General features: G+C 41.5%; 1 protein-coding gene across 1 annotated transcript in view; it reads left to right on the top strand.

Moving 5' to 3' along the window:
- Window positions 1-19,354, top strand: part of PIKFYVE (phosphoinositide kinase, FYVE-type zinc finger containing) — a 96,405-nt gene that overhangs the window by 62,988 nt on the left and 14,063 nt on the right. The window contains exons 21-32 of the mRNA XM_021708687.1: window positions 812-912; window positions 3,349-3,420; window positions 4,067-4,238; window positions 5,075-5,253; window positions 6,946-7,059; window positions 7,435-7,543; window positions 7,635-7,789; window positions 9,054-9,144; window positions 13,356-13,416; window positions 14,370-14,507; window positions 15,388-15,508; window positions 18,915-19,010. Coding sequence (XP_021564362.1) covers window positions 812-912; window positions 3,349-3,420; window positions 4,067-4,238; window positions 5,075-5,253; window positions 6,946-7,059; window positions 7,435-7,543; window positions 7,635-7,789; window positions 9,054-9,144; window positions 13,356-13,416; window positions 14,370-14,507; window positions 15,388-15,508; window positions 18,915-19,010 — 1,409 coding nt within the window. The remainder of the gene's footprint in view (window positions 1-811; window positions 913-3,348; window positions 3,421-4,066; window positions 4,239-5,074; window positions 5,254-6,945; window positions 7,060-7,434; window positions 7,544-7,634; window positions 7,790-9,053; window positions 9,145-13,355; window positions 13,417-14,369; window positions 14,508-15,387; window positions 15,509-18,914; window positions 19,011-19,354) is intronic.

Here is a 19,354-nt window from a genome sequence, read left to right as displayed (position 1 = left end):
AACTGTTTAGCGTGGGAGGTGAGGTGGAATCAGAAGATAAGAGGCTTTGTGTCTCTCATGAACTTTTCATGCACCTCTGTGATGCTTGAATTTCAACAGAGAGCAGTGATCGCCTTTGTAATGATCAAAAACAGGCATTAAGCACAGATAAATACATACTTTGGAATTTAGGTTTCTAGTATCTCAGGTTGTTATTATATCCATCCATCAGTTCAGACTGTTGAAAAGGAATATATTTAATTAACTATTTCTTCCATAATAACTTAATGTAGTTTTTTTTTTTTGAGTTGGAATCTCGCTCTGTCACCCAGACTGGAGTGCAGTGGCTGCTCCCGGCCACGGCAGCCTCGACCTGCTGGGTTCTGGCGATCCTTCCGCCTCAGCCTTTCAAGTAACTGGAACTACAGGCGCGCACTACCATGCCCGGCTGATTTTTGATGTATTGTAGAGATGAGGTCTCGCCAAGTTGCCCAGACGGGTCTCGAACCCGCGGGCTCAGGCAGTCCACCTACCTCAGCCTCCCAAAGGCACGGGATTACATGCTGAGCCACCGAACCCAGCACTTAATGTAGTTTTATAAAAATAAAGAGAATTTAAGTTAAGCAATTAAGCTATCCAGACATCTTTTTGCATTTTTAAGTTTGACTTAAACTTTTTACATTGCCTTCCCTCGCAACCAGCTGCCCCTTTCCCTTATATTTCGTTTCCTGTCGTTGTAAGTTTTCTCCACGGCCCTGCAGTAAAGGCCGAGGCGGCCCAGGTGGAGCGGACCGTGTCCTGGCTTCAGCCACCCTCTGCCCCTCTCTTGCAGGTGGACTGTCTGCGCCCAGCTCTCCACCAGCGACTGTGTGTGCTCTTCAGCAGCTCCTCCGCCCAGTCCAGCAACGCGCCCAGCGCCTGCGTCAGTCCTTGGTAGGTTTCTTTTTCCCTGCGTTGTTATGCTTAGAACAGAACTCCAGCAGTCACAAAGTCGGATCTGCTTTTAGGTACATGGCCGGCTGCTGGTCACGTAGGAATGGGTAGGAGCCGATCGAACTTTTAAGCTTGTGAAGGAGAAATAGGAAATGACACGTTTTTTTCATGGGTGTGAGTAAACAAGAGTACCTCAAATAAGAGAGAAAAAGATATGAGGGAGGGAAGAACAATGTGTACAGGTTGAGTATCCCTTATCTGAAATCCTTGGGACCGGAACTGTTTCTGATTTTGGATTTTTTCAGATTTTGGAATATTTGCATATGTAAAATGAAATGTCTTGGGGAGGGGGCGCAAGTCTAAACATGAAATTCCCTTTTGTTTCACAGACACCTCATACCTGTGTCCTGGAGGTAATTTCATGTGATATTTTTAACAATTTTGTGTATGAAACAGTCTTTATACACTGAGCCATCAGAAAACACAGGTATCAGGTGTGGATTTGCCACTTGTAGTGTCATGTTGATGCTCAAAAAGTGTCGGATTCTGGAGCATTTCAGATTTTGGATTTTTAGGTTAAAGATGATCAGCCTGTACTTGAAAGAGCAAAAGTTAACACACAAAAGCTAGTTTATAAGCATTTTGATTAAAATATGTACAATTTAGGCAGGTTTTTTTTCAGGCTTCATTTTTATAAAAGCAATCAGCCTTTTGTCTTATTAATATGTTTTAGTTTGAAAGTTAATTCTCCTGTAATCCCGTGCCTTTGGGAGGCTGAGGTGAGTGGATTGCCTGAGCCCGCGGGTTCGAGACCCGCCTGGGCAGCGAGACCTCATCTCTACAGTAAATCAAAAAATCAGCTGGGCGTGGTGGCGCATGCCTGTAATTCCGGCTGCTTGGGAGGCTGAGGAGGAAGGATCACTGGAGCCCAGCAGGTCGAGGCTACAGTGGCCGGGAGCAGCCACTGCACTCCAGTCTGGGCGACAGAGTGAGACTTCAACTCCAAAAAAAAAAAAAAAGAAAAAAGAAAGTTAATTCTAAGTAGATTGATAGAAGTAGGAACACATTTTATAGTGTTTTAAATTATTTTTTTCAAATGATAGTCGTAAAAACTTTACATAAAATGTACATAGCCTTACATTACACAATTTACCTTTAGTTTAGAAAAGTACTGTAGGCTGGGCACGGTGGCTTACACCTATAATCCTGAAAACAAAGCAAGACCTCCATCTCTACAAGAAAATAGAAAAACTTTTCTACAAAAATTAGAAAAATTAGCTGGCCATGGTGGCATGTGCCTACAGTCCCGGCTTCTTGGGATGCTGAGGTGGGAGGATTGCTTGAACCCAGGAGTTTGAGGTTGTGGCGATCTGTGATTGTTCCACTCCATGTCAGCCTGGGCAACAGTGAAACCCTGTCTCAAAATAAAAAACAACAAAAACATTTTTTTTTTGAGGTCACAGTCTCACTCTGTCACGCAGGCTGGAGTGCAGTGGCATGCTCATGGCCACCACGGCCTCGACTTGCTGGGTTCAGGCAATCCTTCCGCCTCAGCCTTCCAAGCAGCTGCAACTACAAGTGCGCGCCATCATGCCTGGCTAATTGTTTGACTTATTGTAGAGACAAGATCTCACCAAGTTGCCCAGGCTGGTCTTGAGTCCCTGGACTCAGGCAATTCTCTCGCCTTGGCCTCTCAAAGTGCTGGGATTATAGGTGTGAGCCACTCCACCCGGCTCAAAAAAAGAAAAAGTACTGTGGTACGTAATTGCTTCTTTTCGGAGCACTATTTCTATGACAAAATGTGTTTCATGTTTAAATTTTGGATATCCAAAACATTTATTTCCAACAGTGAGATCAAGGATTCTTTGAGAAATAGTATAGCTTCAACAGGCAGACTTGGGGCTGGGGTAGTCCACAGGAATTTTCCCTGAGAGTTTATGGACTTCTTAGGTCAAGGCTTGAACAACATGTGAGTTTCCACAGGTATGTAGCCAAACTCTCTTAATTGTGGATGTTTATGAGGGAGTCAGGAATGGCACACTAGCAGGAATGAGCTGCTATCTCCCATGCTCAGGAAAGGCGTGGACATGAGAGCAGGGCGCAGGAGTTCTGTTGTGTGTTGACAAGGAACATGTTCGTACAGGAAACTTTTGCCGCTTCCTAAGGCACATCAGTGTTACTCAGTGTTACGGTTTGTGCCCGCTCAGTAAATAGTTGTATAAGATACTGATGGATTGAGAGTGAGAAAGATGCTGTGGTGGCTAGTCTAAGCCTGTTTTACTGGATGAGGTAAAGCCGGTGATCACAAAGAATATTAGCTACTTGACTTCGTTGTCAGTACTTTGCATTCAACAGGTAATCAGCGTGTGTGGTCTTGTGAAATGTCTTTGGCGAATGGTAATTCTTATGTTTCTAAGAGGTGATCTCTTCTTTTAGGATTGTAACAATGGAATTTTATGGAAAGAATGATCTTACATTAGGAATATTCTTAGAGAGATACTGTTTCAGGTAAGAGCAAACATCCTCCTTTTGTTCCATTACACATTTTTGACATCCAGAATTTCAACCTAAAATATAAACATGAGTTGAATGCTAAGTACAGTTGTGTGGTCCCCACTTTGCCAGCACACACCAGAGTATACCATACAAAGAAGTAATCTACTTTATATTTAAACTGGGATGTCTTATCCAGTACATTCCTCCTATCTTTGCCCATCTAATTACTCTGCCATTTCTAAGATATTTTTAGGATGTGTGTTTTTCCAATGATGCAAATGAGAGGTAGGGAAAGTGTTGGAATCACTCAAGCTCAGTTGCTCGCCACTTACATGGCAGCACATGTCATCTTTTCCAGCCCCCTCTGTAGCAAGTAACAGTCCTCAGAAGTGTCAGGATTTTAGTGGGTAAAACAAAATGTGTTAAGACTGGCGAATAGAAGGTGCTTCACCAACAGAAGCTGCCGCCTCGCTGTGGCTTGAAGAAGGGGGTTCGGTTGCAGGCTGGTGGCACGGGGGCGTACAGCCTCTTGTCCTCCAGTCATCGGCTCACTAGCAAAGGTGCAGCCGTCTTGACAGTGCTTTTCGTTAGCCAGCACTCGTTATAGATGACTTCTCTGGGTATGCTTAATGTGAGAAGAACTCTTTTGCTTGTCAAGGCCTTCTTATCAGTGTCCCAGCATGTTCTGTGACACCCCCATGGTGCATCACATCCGGCGCTTTGTTCATGGCCAAGGCTGTGTGCAGATCATCCTGAAGGAGCTGGATTCTCCAGTACCTGGATATCAACATACAATTCTCACCTATTCCTGGTGCAGAGTCTGCAAACAGGTAAATAGACCCTGCTACTCTAGTATTTAATGTCACTTATTTCTTGATTTGTCTAATTCTTTTTTGGGAGGAGACTGGTCTGTACTCTTTTGGATTCATTCTTTGTCATTGGACTCTCAGTTGTTTTACCTTCCGGTACTGTATGTTCAATCAAATAATTTGTTTTTTGACGATCTCGGGAACGTAGCAGTCTTTAAACAAAATACAAGTGCCTTATCCAGTAAAATATTTTGAGATCGTATCTCGATAGGTCTCATTTATGTCTGTTTATTCATTCAGCAAACACTTATTTAGTACTACGTTTGTGCCAGGTACTGTGCTAGTCTCTTAGAAATGAAAAAATAAGAAATGACTTCTGTTTTCTAAGAGAAGAAAGATCTGTAAAGAATAACCACAGTATGTTAGGATATTTACATAATAAATTTTAGCATATATCATTTGTATCTTAAGAGATATAGATGAGATGGTGCTGAACGTGATCTCTACTGGCTTTTATGTACATTCTTTAGGAAAGGCATGTGTTTTACTTGGTGTGCTTGTAATTACAGGATTAGGAAACTAATTACAGGAAAGAGCTTTCATTTGCAGATATGCAGGCTGTGCACATATGTACTCATATGTAGAAAGTGTATGCTAGTGTATTGGTGTTGGGGGTGAGATTACTGGTGAGGCTGCTGTCCCTCCCCCTGGCTACACCCGCCTTTGATCTTTTTGTTCTTCTCCCAGCTCACTGCAGTCAGAATGTATTAGGTTTGTGTTACAAAAGAAAATATTTGCCTTTTTAAAAAAGAGATTCTTCATATGTGATTAGGGAAACCATTTTTGCTGAATTCCAGGTAACACCAGTTGTCGCTCTTTCCAATGAGTCCTGGTCTATGTCATTTGCAAAATACCTTGAACTTAGGTTTTATGGGCACCAGTATACTCGCAGAGCCAATGCTGAGCCTTGTGGTCACTCAATCCATCATGATTATCACCAGTATTTCTCCTATAACCAGATGGTAGCATCTTTCAGGTAAGAAATCCAAGGAACCTTGGATATGATCACATAATTCCTTGAAGATTTTGTAACATTTTCGCTACTACAACCCGATTGAATTAATTTGTGGCATCCCGTATCTCCACTCTTGCAAATGCAAAGGGCCAGGCTGCTAAGAGCTTTCAGTGTTCTTTTATTTACTCCTCACCTATGAGATAGTTATTACGACTGTCCTCACTCACAGAGCTTGTGGAAGCTCGTTGGCAGAGCTAGCAGGTGATGGAGTCATGAATTGCGCCCTGGTCAGTTTCTGCTCCTGGCCTCGCCCCTAACCTGGCTGTGGCATCTGCAAGTCTGTCCGAATGCTTGCTAGGACATTAGCTAGCATAGGGATAATAACCATCAGTGAGAGAGCTACGGTTCCATGGGGTATTCAGTACTTTGAGAAAGCCGGGGGGTTCTGCCGTCAGAGTGTATTCAGAGTCTTGCGGCCTTGGACTCAGTCTCTGCCGTCTCCCCCAGGTGGCTGCGGCTCTCTGCCAGGCTCCCTTAGGCCTTGTCCCTGCAGCCTTTTCTCAGCACAGCGTGAGCGGTCCCGTCGAGAGACCGCCAGCTCGGGTCACTCCTCTGCACTAGGTACTCCAAGGGCATCTGTTTCACCCCCAGTGAAAGCCACGGTCCATTTACTGGCCTACAAGCGCCTGCCTGCTCTGGCTGCCCGGACCTCTCTGTCCTGGCCTCCTTCTGCTCCCCCGTCTCACGCTAGTGCAGCCCTGCTGGCCTCCTGGCTGGGCTTCAGCTGTGTCAGGTGGTTTTGCCTGGGGGCCCCCAGCTCCTTTTTAACTCTCCAAACTGTTTGTTCTGTAGATGTCCTCCTTCCCAGGTAGCTGCTAACTGTTTCCTTGCTTCCTACAGATCTTTCTTCAAATTTCACCTGCCCAGAACCCCTCCCACCACAGCACTCCCTGCTTCTCTTTCTTGCTGTATTTTTCTCCTAGTACTTACCATCTGATACATGTTTTAAATATTATTTGTTTTGCTTGTTGCCTAAATCTTGTTATTTCTGAATTATGAGGATAGGAATTTTGGCCCTTGCTGCATAATATACCCTCAGGAAATATTTGCTAGTTAGAACTTTTTTTCTCAAGCTGGAGCTTTTAACCATGCATCCAGAGCCCAGGTCAGGGACATAATAGCATTTACTAGTCAAAATAAATATTCAGGTGGAAAGGAAGTAAAGACTTGTGAAGAATCATTGGGAGTTGGGAAGGTAATGAATACCTACGTTTAATTGTAGAAAGGAACTCTTTTCCTCATTCACAGGGACGTTTTAATATCAAAGTCATTTTTGTTTTTAAAACAAGAGGATAATGTCAAGGGATAAATGATGGTACCACAGTGCAGTGAAAACAACAAAACAGTCTCTCAAAAATGGGGAGATATTTGTAGTGGTTGAAAATTATCTTCAATATCGTTGTTTTAAAAAAACCATTTTAGGGGCACGCCTCATCAACAAGGGTACCTGCATAATGAGCATTTGCATTCCTAACCCTGAATTGTACCCCACATTTTTAAGATAAAAAATAAATTTAAAAAATAAAAAGCCATTTTATAGAAACGATTTTATCTTAGTACTCATAGGACTTAGTTGACATCACAATACAGCTTGATTCAAGATATGAACTTGCTTTTCATTTTTCTACTGTTACTTGTTTTTTCTTCTTTCAGTTATTCCCCCATTCGGCTTCTTGAAGTATGTGTTCCACTCCCCAAAATTTTCATCAAGCGTCAAGCCCCATTAAAAGTGTCCCTTCTTCAGGATCTGAAGGACTTCTTTCAAAAGTAAGTCTAGCTCCTTTAATTATCTTTTTTTGTTTAGTGCTATCTGTAATCTACAACTATTTTAAAGTATCAGGTTTATTCATTTAACTTTCTTAGAAAATGTAATTTTTTTTCTAATTGTATGTTAACTTTTTGGTGTCAAAAAAGAAAAATACAATACAGAAAAGTATTTTTAAAAGTCAAAATCTCAGACACAACTAAACAACTTAAAATTTTGAAGTATATCCTTTAAGATCTTATTTGCTCTGAAAAATTATATGTGATTCTTAATTTGATAAACCATTTAGTTTTAGTTTTCTGTGCAACTTTTTTTTACTTATGTGAGATACAAAATTTGAATAAACCTTTCTAAGTGTTTAATGTTCTCTCTGTTAGAGTTACACAGGTATATCTTGCTGTTGATGAAAGACTTGCATCTTTGAAAACTGATACATTCAGCAAAACAAGAGAGGAAAAAATGGAAGATATCTTTGCACAAAAAGAGGTCATTTATGTCTTTGATAGAACAGTCAAAAGTTAATTATTGACTTACTAGATGCGTCTCAGCTGACTAAAGTTGTTCCTGTTCCCTGTAGATGGAGGAGGGCGAGTTTAGGAACTGGATTGAGAAGATGCAAGCCCGACTCATATCTTCCTCTCTAGATAACCCTCAACAGCTGCAGTCGGTCTTTGAGTCACTCATTGCCAAGAAACAAAGTCTCTGTGAAGTGCTACAAGCTTGGAATAACAGGTGCGATTTTGCAGTCTGGTTTTCTCTAATATTATTGCCACATTTGCTCTGCTATGATATTTTTAAATATAAAGTATTAATTGTGGATGCTTTATTTTACTCTCAAGTAACAGACGCTTTTGTTTTCTGCCACCCTCCTTTTCCTTCACCCTTTGAAATATATGTACTAAGGCCAGGCACAGTGGCTCAAGCCTGTAATCCCAGCACTTTGGGAGGCTGAGGTGAGAGGATTGCCTAAGCTCAGGGGTTTGAGACCAGCCTGAGCAATTTGTTGAGACCTCTTCTCAACAATAAATTTTAAAAAATAAGCTGGGTGTGGTAGCACAAGCCTGTAGTTCCAGTTACTTGGAAGGCTGAGGTAGAAGGATCACCTGAGCCCAGCAGGTCAAGGCTGTAGTGGTCGTGAGTGTGCCACTACACTCCAGCCTGGGCGACAGAGTGAGACTCTGACTCAAAAAAATACACACACACACACACACACACACACACACACACACACACGTGCATGCGCACGCTAATCTTGGGATAGTTTGTAAAGATAGGCCGGTTGTGGTAGCTTACACCTATAATCCCAGCACTTTGGAAGGCTGAAGCAGGAGGATGGCTTGAGTCTAAGAGTTGGAGACCAGCCTAGCCCACACAGTGAGACCTTGTCTCTACAAAAAATAAAAATCCAGGTGTGGTGGCATGTGCCTATAGTTCCAGCTACTCAGGAGGTTGAGGTGGAGGGTTCGCCTTGAGCCCAGGAAGTCAAGGCTGTGGTGAACTGTGATCGTGCCATTGCACTCTAGCCTGGGTGATGTAGTAAGACCTCGACTCAAATAAAACCCAAAAATGAGAACAGCCTTCAATGATGTTGGTAATATAATTTGAAACCATACTGTTTCAGATGTGTGTACTGCTGAATTGTATTTAACTAACTTAGTATGCCTTGTGTGGTTATTGGTTTTGGGCCCAGGAATGTCAAATATGTTCATATGTTTATCTTACATCTTTCTTTAAATATTTTTTTTTATTGTAACTTGCTATTCTTTTATAACTATATATCAGCAAATGCTCTGTTAAGTCATTAGGTATGACAAAAACTTAAGTTATTTATATACAACATTTATGCAAACTGATTTATATACAACATTAAAATCTATTGAAATACAAATAGAAAAATGTAATTATTTTGATTTCGAAGTTGTAAAAAAATTTGTGAGCATAACTGAAGGTGCTAGAGACAAAACATATTTGTGTGTGTGTGTGTGTTTGGCTGTAGGTTGCAGGACCTTTTCCAACAGGAAAAGGGTAGAAAGCGGCCTTCAGTTCCTCCAAGTCCTGGAAGACTGAGACAAGGGGAAGACAGCAAGGTATGAAATTTAATCTTGTCTCTGGTCCTCCATTGATAGAAATGCAGTTTTTTATCTGGGTGTGGTAATACGCACCTGTAGTTCCAGCTACTTGGAAAGCTGAGGCGTAAGGATTGCCGGAGCCCAGCAGGTTGATGCTGGGGTGGCTGTGAGTGCACGACTGGACTCCAGCTTGGGTGACATTTCCACTCAAAAAAAAAAAAAAAAAAAAAGAGATGTAGTTCGTTTCATTTAGAAACCTTAGAAGGGATAATTTAATACATATGTTATTAATAATATCAAACAGGGTTTTCTGTCATGAAGTTGAAGGTTTTAAGGAAATATGACCTGGATCATTTTTATATCCTAGCCTGAAATAAAGTGATCTGTTATAATTCATTTATTGGAAATGTCTATAAAAATTACTGTTTCCTGGCATCACCAAGGGTAGCATCGTGGTGACTGCAAGTGCTGTAAAGGAAAAACGGTAGGTGCACTGAGGGTATAACAGGGTCCTCATCTGCTTTATGCTGTGCATTGCGGGGTGTTTTCTTTTTTTAATCTGTGTTTACATGAGATGTGTGTCTTAAGGTTTCCTCAACTGGGTAAGCTCTACACGTTGATTTAACTAGCCTTTTCTGGCTGTATTAGCTTTCTCTTGCTTGGTCACAGATTACTCCAAACTTAGGACCCCCAAACACATTATTCCTTTTTTTTCTTTTTGAGTTAGAGTCTCATTCTATTGCCCAGACTGGAGTGCAGTGGCAAGCTACCAGCCACTGCAGCCTTGACCTGCTGGGCTCTAGCGATCCTTCTGCCTCAACTTTCCAAGTAGCCAGAATTATAGGCGCGTGCTACCACGCCCGGCTAATTTTTGATTTATTGTAGAGACGGAGGTCTCGTCAAGTTGCCCAGGTGGGTCTTGAACCCACGGGCTCAGGCAATTCACTCGCCTTGGCCTCCCAAAGTGCTGGGATTACAGGCTGAGCCACTGAGCCTGGCCGATACACATTTTTCTGTCATAGTTTCTGTAGATCAGAGGTCTGACATGACTGAATTCTGTGCTCAGTATCTCACCTAGCTGACATTTTGGCCAGTACTTTTGTCTTCAGTGAGGCTCAAGGTCTCCCACTCATCCAAGCTGTTAGCAGAATTCAGTTTCTAGTGGTTGTAGGTGTGACATCCCTGTTTCCTGCTGGCTGTCCCTTGGAGACCACTCTCCACTTCCAGAGCTGCTGCTGTTCTTTGCCCTGCATCCCTCTATCTTCAGAGCCTGTTGCAATGCATCACATCCTTCTTGTGCTTCAAATCACCTACTTTCTGTCTCCAGTCTGTGGATGCAGATTTAAGGACTCGTGGGATAATGTCAGGCCCATCTGGATAATCTCCTCATTTGAGGTAGATTGATTGGGACTTACTAATACGTGAAAAATTACAGCAGTTCCTCAGTTAGTACAGATGCTCCTCACCTTACAATGGGGTTATGTCCCAGTAAACCCATCCTAAGTTGAAAGCATCCAAAAGTGCATTTTTGACTCATGACATTTTCTCTTTTTGATGAGATTAGCTGGATGTAGCCCGATCATAAGTTGAGGTGCATGCTGGATGCATAGTGCTCTCACACCATTGTAAAGTAAACAAAATTGCTGAGTCAAGCCATGATAGGTCGGGGACTGTCTGTAGTTGATTGAGTAATTGGGAAAAGTGTGTATACACAAGAGACTGGAAATCTTGGAGCCATTTTAGAATTCTGCTTGCAACACTAACCATATTTCAGTTTATTATAAAGACTTCCTGTTTAGATTTCACAAGGGCTTTTGAGGAAGTGTCTTCTTTTGGTTTGGTGTGTATTTGTAGAGGAATATTTTCATGAAATGGTGGATCCAAGTACTTGAGGTATTTTTGTTGCTTAGTAATATATAGCAAATTCTTCCCTTTGTCTCATAAGCAGCTGTATAGGAATCACTCTTCCTTAAAGTTCAGGTGAGAGTAAGAACAAGGTCACTGAAAACGATCTCTGTGTTGGTGTTTGCCAGCTAGCAAATCCAGGGCTGTGGGGACTAGCACAGGTTTCTGGTGGCCTTTCCATCGCCTGTAGGAGAAGCTGCCAAGGGGATGTTTTGAGACTTTTGCATTGTAGCATGTAGGCACAGGACTAAAAATATAAAATCATTCAGTAGGTGCTCATACTTTGGAAAGGCTGAAAGCTGATTTGAAATTCTGTGGCACTGCCTTTATGGTTACAGTGATCCCCCCCTTCTCCATGGGGAATATGTTCTGTGGCCCCCGTTGGGTGCCTGAACCCTATGCATACGATGTTTTTTCCTATACATATGTACCTATGATAGAGTCTTACATAAACTAGCTACAGGGCCAGGCATGGTGGCTCAGCCTGTTATCTCAGCACTTGGGGAGGCTGAGGCAAGAGGATTGCCTGAGCCCGGGGGTTCGAGACCAGCCTGGGCAACTCAGTAAGACCTCGTCTCTACAATAAATCACAAAAACTAGCTTGACATGATGACATATGCCTGTAGTTCCAGCTGCTTGGAAGGCTGGGGCAGAAGGATCGCCTGAGCTCAGCAGGTTGAGTCTGCAGCGGCTGTGAGCATGCCACTGCACTCCAGCCTGGGCAATCAAGTGAGACTCCAACTCAAAGAAAAAAAAAAAAATTAGCTACAGGATGAGGTTATCAACAATAGCAATAAAAGAGAACAGTTATAATGATAAGCCAGCATCACTACTCTTGTGCTTTGGGGCCATTATCAAGTCAACCAAGGGTGACTCGAACACAGCACTGCCACACTGCGACAGTCGACCCAGTAACCAAGGTGGCTGACTGCTAAGTGACTGGTGGGTAGTTAGTGTGCATGGCGTGGACATGTTAGAAAAAGGGATGATTCACATCCTGGGTAGGACAGAGGAGGATGGTGCTGGGTTTCATTATGCTGCCCAGAACAGACTGCGGTTGCAACTTATGAATAGTTTATTTCTGGAATTTGGGCCGTGGCTGACCATGGGCGACTAAAACCATGGAAGGCAATGCTGCCTCGGGGGGGACCTGCTGTGTTCATTTGCTAAACAGTTCCCTAGGACTTGTGATACACTGGGCACTGTTCTAGGGGTCCGTAGGTGCTGTCCCCATGGAACATTGCCTAATGCGGAGGAGAATAACAAAAAATACATGATCCAGTAAACATTTGAAAAACAAATATGAAAAGTCCATGGAGACAAAAACAACAGAGATAGAGAGTGCTGAGAGAGTAGGTGGTGGTGGTCGGTTATCTTATGCAGGTTATCAGGGAGGTCTTACTGGTATAGTACCCTTTTCTCAAAGACCTAAGGAATGACTTTGAAATGAGAGTGTGCATGGGTCTTAGAGTCATTCTAAATACATCTTTTATCTGTAGATTATTATCTTCACAAGGACTTGAGAAGGTCAGTCAATAATACAAAATTGCTAGATTTAATGGATAATCCTAAGTATTCTAGATGCTGCTAATGCTAGTAAGTAAGCTTCTATTTAGAATGCTGTTCTCGTCCGGGTGCAGTGGCTCACGTCTGTAATCCCAGCTCTTGGGGAGGCTGAGGCAGGAGAACTGCTTGAGCCCAGGAGTTCAAGACCAGCCTGGACAACATAGCAAGATTCTGTCTATACTTTAAAAAAAAAAAAGACTGTTCTCTCTTCTCGAAGCGTTGTTCAAGGTTTCCTCTGAGGGGGCCAAAACCCTGTCAGGAGCTTTGCAGGTTTTCTTTTTCAACTGCATATCTGTCTGAAGCCTGATTATCTTTATATTAAGCAGTTCAACTCTAGCAGCATATCTCAGCTGATTCTGCGAAGAAGCCAGATAGGAATCTAGCTATGTTCTATACACCTAGACATTTAAGATAGTTGTCAAAATGTAAAACGTTTTGCCACTCTTTCACCTTTTTTTTTCATTTTGCAAAATAGATATGTTTTTATTTAGTAAATATGTTACCTATATAAATATGTTACTTATTTAATGGATTTATTATTTTTAATGAATAAGTGCATATTTTAAAATTTCTTAGTTTTAATTTTGATGTGAAAGTTTATAATAAGGTAAACAAAAGCTATTTTAAATTAAGGAGTCCTTAGTAATTTTTAAGAGTATAAAGTCTGAAACCCAAAAGTTTAGGATTCACTGGGTTGAAAAGATTTTTAATGTGATTTTCATATTTTGCTTAAAAACAAAGTATCTGCTTCTCCACAGATAGGTGCAATGGATGCATCGCCACGGAATATTTCTCCAGGACTTCAGAATGGGGACAAAGGTTGGTCCTTGAATCTAGTGATCACTTGCTATTGGAATTAAAGAAATTTTTTAGTGCATAGTAGTTTTTAACTAGTTTTGAACATTTTTCCATGATACTATCAACTATGCATAAGTTTTTTTCCTTCCATTATAGTCAATTTGAGATTATCAGAATATATTGCAAGAAGATAAATTAGGTTATAGAAATACATGACTTATAAAGAGAGCTGCTATTAAGGGGAAGAAGAAACAGAAAAAAGGAAATTGAATTTTTCTTTTGCTTATTCCAGAGTCAGAGTCAACCCCCAGGTTTCGCTGCAAAAAAATCTTATAAAGTTTTATGTATGTGTGTGTGTATATGTGTATATATTTATTGAGGATTTATTGAGAGGACAGTAAAGCTCCCACAGTGGGAGGGGACCCAAGGGGGTTGCCAATAATTTATATTTTTAATGTCACTAAAATCTTTTCTGGACTTAAGATATCTTCTACAGTATTTCATTTATAACTTGGTATCATTGCAGAAATGGGGGAAATTTACATATTCTATCTTTACAGAACAATAGCTTGCCTCATAATTTGTGATATTTTTCTATTATGATTTCATGGGTTTTTTCTCTCTCAGAATAAGCATGTCGTTTTTTTCACAGTGTTCTAATTTCCTTCTCTATTAAAGTGAATAAACTAAAATTTAGGTAGGCATTGTGGGGTAGCGAAAAGAGTGGTGGATAGGAGTAAGACTCGGCTGACAATTGTAGTGTGACCATCAGGATTTAATTGTGCGCGAATCATATGTAACCTTTGTGTGTCCACGTCTATGGCATGAGCTACGTGACCTGGATTATTTTTTAAAAGCAAACATTTTATGTTTGAGGAGAAAAAATATGAACTGGCATTTTCAAAACATTAATTTTAGGTAGGAATGGGCTTAATGTTTGTAAAGGACTCATTTAAGATTGTGTTTTTCTTCAGAGGACCGCTTCTTAACAACCCTGTCCAGCCAGAGCTCCACCAGTTCTACCCATCTCCAGTTGCCTACTCCTCCTGAAGTCGTGTCCGAGCAGCCGGTGGGAGGGCCTCCCGACTTAGATACAGCCAGCAGCTCTGAAGGTACAGTTTTAGGCACTTTTGCTATACTTCATTTAAGCTGGGACCGAAAGATGTATGTTTGGTGTGTGGGTGTCTCCAGGGAAGAAAGCTGCAGCTAAGTCTTTAACATAATGCTTTCTTATCCCTTAGAATTCCTCCATTTTGTACTTATAGAAAGTGCTTTTTAGATACAGCTTTTTATCATATGGCTTCTTACAGTATTTAATATTCTTCCTATAATATTTAGTTGAATTACTTGCCATGGAAATGTCTCAGTAACAAAATGTCATTTAGCTTCATCTACCTCCTGGGGATCTTTCTTAAGTTTCATAAAGCACATGGTTATTGCTTTATTGTAAGAAAAAAAGAATTGCAACCATTTTTCCATCAATAAATACATGCTTCATCATAGCAAACTTATGCCCTGCTCCTCTCTTTCCTTGCTTTCTGTTTAAGCAACTTAATTATAGTATAAACTATGAAATTAACTTTAAAATTGTTATTAAACTTAAGTGTACTAGCCACAGAGCACATAAATGAGTTGAAATGATAACGTGAGCAGCTGGGACTAAGTTCATGCATGCTAAGTTCATGCAGGCAGTAATTTCGTCATGGCTCCTTCCTGGCACCTGCGATGTTTAATTGTGGGGTGATTTCAATTTCAGAGATGCTAAAATGTTTTAAAAAAAAAAAGTGTCCCTTGGAATTGTCACTGTGTATGCTTCACTGTTGCTTCCTGTTTCAACCCATAGGAATCTTTTTCCTAGATGAGACATTTTAAGCCATAATTGAGTATTTCAGTATGATATGTCCGTATTCCAAAGAAGGAAAAAGATAAAGTTAACACTTTATACTTTTTATTCTCCATGAATATTAACATATAGACTATTTTTCATTTTAGATGTGTTTGATGGACATTTGCTGGGATCCACAGACAGCCAGGTGAAGGAAAAGTCAACCATGAAAGCCATCTTTGCAAATTTGCTTCCAGGAAATAGCTATAATCCTATTCCATTTCCTTTGTAAGTACTATTAAAGCCAGTGATTCTTGGGTAGTTTTATTTTTCCTCTCTAGACTTATCTTCTACATATTGAAATATGTTTATCTGTATATATGTATTATTCCTCAATGTAAATTTCATTGCATCATAGTAAAAGAGATATTTTTCGATGTAATTTGTAGAATATATAATCATTATTATTTTATTATTTTTGAGTCAGAGTCTCACTCTGTTGCCCAGGCTGGAGTGCAGTGGCACGCTCCTGCTCACCACAGCATCGACCTGCTGGGCTCCGGCAATCCTTCCGCCTCAGCCTTCCAAGTAGCTGGAACTACAGGTGTGCGCTACCATGCCTGGCTAATTTTTTATTTTATTGTAGAGATGAGGTCTCGCCAAGTTGGCCGTGTGGGTCTCGAACCCACAGGCTCAGGCAGTCTGCTCACCTCAGCCTCCCAAAGCGCTGGGATTACAAGCTGAGCCACTGAGCCCGGCTGTAATCATTATTTTAAGAGTAGATGAGTGACTGAAGAAAGCATTAGTTAATGTTGCTTAATGCTTGAAATAACTAGTTCTGAAAACTAGTTGTATCTTGAAGATACACGGTTACATCCTTTGATCTCATAATTATAAAAACAAATTGCTGTTGTATATGGGAATGGTATTTCTGGCCCATTAATGTACTGGGTCAGGACATTGTTCTAGCAGTGATAATGAGTTACAATGACCTGCACACATTTTCATGTGATCTTTTTTTTACTGGTGCGCTCACATCTGGAAAGAATATATATAGGCTGGCCGTAAAAGTTTATTTTTTTCCTATTGGTTGCCTGGCATGGCTGTCAAATGCTGCTCTTGTGACAGTGGCACAAGTATATCCAAGAAGTAGATGCTTGTTAATAAGGAGTTCTGTTTTTCCCTGACTGGCTTATGCATTCATTCATTCATTCATCCAACTTTTCTTTTTTTTTTTTTTTTTTGAGTCGGAGTCTCACTCTGTCACCCAGACTGGAGTGCAGTGGCCGCTCCCGGCTACCGCAGCCTCCACCTGCTGGGCTCCGGCGATCCTTCCGCCTCAGCCTTCCAAGTAGCTGGAACAACAGACGCGCACTACCACACCCAGCTAATTTTTGATTTATTGCAGAGATGAGGTCTCGTCAAGTTGCCCAGGTGGGTCTCGAACCCGCGGGCTCAGGCAATTCATTCACCTCGGCCTCCCAAAGTGCTGGGATTACAGGCTGAGCCACCGAGCCCGGCCCGTCCAACTTTTCAAAATCTTACATAGTGCCTACTCTAGTGCCCTGTGACATAGTACAAGGTTCGTGAGGAAAACTCACTGCTTCAGGCGCTCATAGTCCTGGGGAGGCGACATGGAAACTCACGGTGCAGCATATGTCATGTTATGTGGATCTCTTTACCCAGATAATGGGTAGAAGATGATTCGTAAGCAAGCTCCTGATAGCTAAATTGACTAGGCAAGTTATTTGTTTACTGATCCTTTTTTCTATGAAAAGGCCCTGCCTTCTCGGCTTCAGAACTGAATGTCTCCATTTTTGAATGAGCCGTGGTCCTTCCTATTTTATGGCCTTTGCTCATGCTCTCACTTTTTTCTCCATCATCAAGTCTTTCTTTTCTTTCCCAGTAAGCTTGACTGGATGCCATCCTGCCCTTCCCCGCCAGCCCATTTGCCCCAGCAAATTGGGTCTCTTTGTTCTGTCCTCTCATGATTCCTTAGTCCAGGCAACTGTAATGAATTGCCATAGACTGAATGGCTTATAAGCATCAGAAATGTATTTCTTGCAATTCTGGAGGCTGGAGATCTGAGATGAGGGTGCCAGCCAGCATGACGGAATTCTGGCAAGGGCCCTCTTTTGGGTTGTGAAATGTTGTCTTCGTGTGGTGAGAGGAAGGTTAGAGCTCCCTCAGTTCCTTTTTATAAGGGCTCTAATCCCACTCATGAGGGCTCTACCCTCATGACCCTAATTATCTCCCAGAAGTCTCACTTCCATATACCATCACATTGGGGTTAGGATTGCAACATAGGAATTTTGTGTGGGGGTGAACAAACATTTATTCCATAACAGTTCCTTTATGGCACTTATTATAGAGAGTGATTATAATTATTTGTAGGCTTGTTTGTTTCTTTACTCCTTTGCACTATAAATTCTACAATGTCTGTTTTTTTCAACATTGTGTTAATGTGAACATTTCAACATTTCTCACATGTGAAAGGTGCTTAATAATACTTTTTCTCCGCATTGTATCCCTGGCACATTAGGTGCTCAGTAAATAGAACTTAAATAAAATGAATATTCCTAGAAGTTGGGGTGGAAGTCAAGGGAGCAAGGTTTGGATTGAAATAGAGTCACCGTTGAGCTTCCTTGGGATAATAGGAGAGTGACTATTGAGTTGCTTATATTTGGACTGGGAATCTGTCTTCACACTTTCTGGAAGACTTTTCTCCCAAGCTCATAATAGAACAAAATATCTTAGACTTGTGCTGTTTATCGTAATTATTTTGGCAGTGTAGAGTGATTATTCCAGAACTCTCTGATTTTTTTTTTTTCTTAAGTAGGACTCTCACTCTGTCACCCAGGCAGGAGTGCAGTGGCATGCTTACGGCCACCACAGCCTCAATCTGCTGGGCTCAGGTACTCCTTCCACATCAGCCTTCCAAGTAGCTGGAACCACAGGCTCCCACTACCATGTCTGACTAATTTTTTGATTTATTGTAGAGACAAGGTCTCACCAAGTTGCCCAAGCTGGTCTCAAACCTATGGGCTCGGGCAGTCCTCTCGCCTCTGCCTCTCAAAGTGCTGGGATTACAAGCGTGAGCCACCACACCCAGCAACCCTCTGATTTGAAGCCTAATTCTGATGATTTTATTTTTTATTCTTTTCCTTCCCTCCCTCCTTTTTTTTTTAAGTTGAGGTTCCACTCTGTCACCTGACTGGAGTGGCTCTGGCACAGTCACAGCTTACCACAACCTCGATGTTTTGGGCTCAGGTGATCATTTTGTCTCAGCCTCCCAAGTAGCTGGGACTTCAGGCATATGCTACCACGCCTGGCTAATTTTTTAGTTTTTTTGTAGAGACTTGGTCTTGCTATGTTGTGTAGGCTCGTTTTGAACTCCTGAACTTGAGCAGTCCTCCCACCTCAACTTTCCAAAGTGCTGGGATTACAAATGTGAACCACTGTGCCTGGCTTAATTCTGATAATTTTCTAATTGCCTTCAAAAACTTTCTCTTGATATCTTCTTGTTGCTTATTTGATTCAAGTTATCAGCGTCTGCATACGTTTTGACTTTCTTCATTATATTGTTACTGTGTAGTATTTAATTAACTCAGAATTGTCCTGAGATTTACTTGTATAATGTGTTAATGGTTTTTATATGTGATTTTATTTTCTTATGTTTTCAAAATTCGAACAGCGATCCAGATAAACACTACTTAATGTATGAACATGAGCGTGTGCCCATCGCAGTCTGTGAGAAGGAGCCCAGCTCCATCATTGCTTTTGCTCTCAGGTATTATTCACAGGACCTTTTCACCTATGACTGTATCTGTGTGCATTTTACGTGTGTCTATTGATGACCTTGCTTTGGGGATCTCTCACATGGAGCAGAGCGACATGATCACATGTGAGCAAAACTATACTGAAGACCTGCTCTTTGCCCAAACGATGGGTAAAGGATGCTTCTTAAGCAAGCTCCCGATAGCCAAATTGACAGGCAAGTTGTTTGCCGGTCCTTGAATCCTCCAACCATTCTTTTATAGAATGTATCCCTTGGATTTTCCTATTGACTCGGAACATCCTGCTTTCTATCAGGCAAAATGTTCCTTCTTAGAGTCCAGCCGTCTCCCTTACCTC

Source organism: Carlito syrichta, unplaced genomic scaffold, assembly GCF_000164805.1.
Source record: "Carlito syrichta isolate Samal-C Ts95f unplaced genomic scaffold, Tarsius_syrichta-2.0.1 Scaffold143465, whole genome shotgun sequence".
Taxonomy (NCBI): Eukaryota; Metazoa; Chordata; class Mammalia; order Primates; family Tarsiidae; genus Carlito; species Carlito syrichta.
Note: the sequence above shows the minus strand (reverse complement) of the source record. Positions and strands in the feature narration are given on the sequence as shown.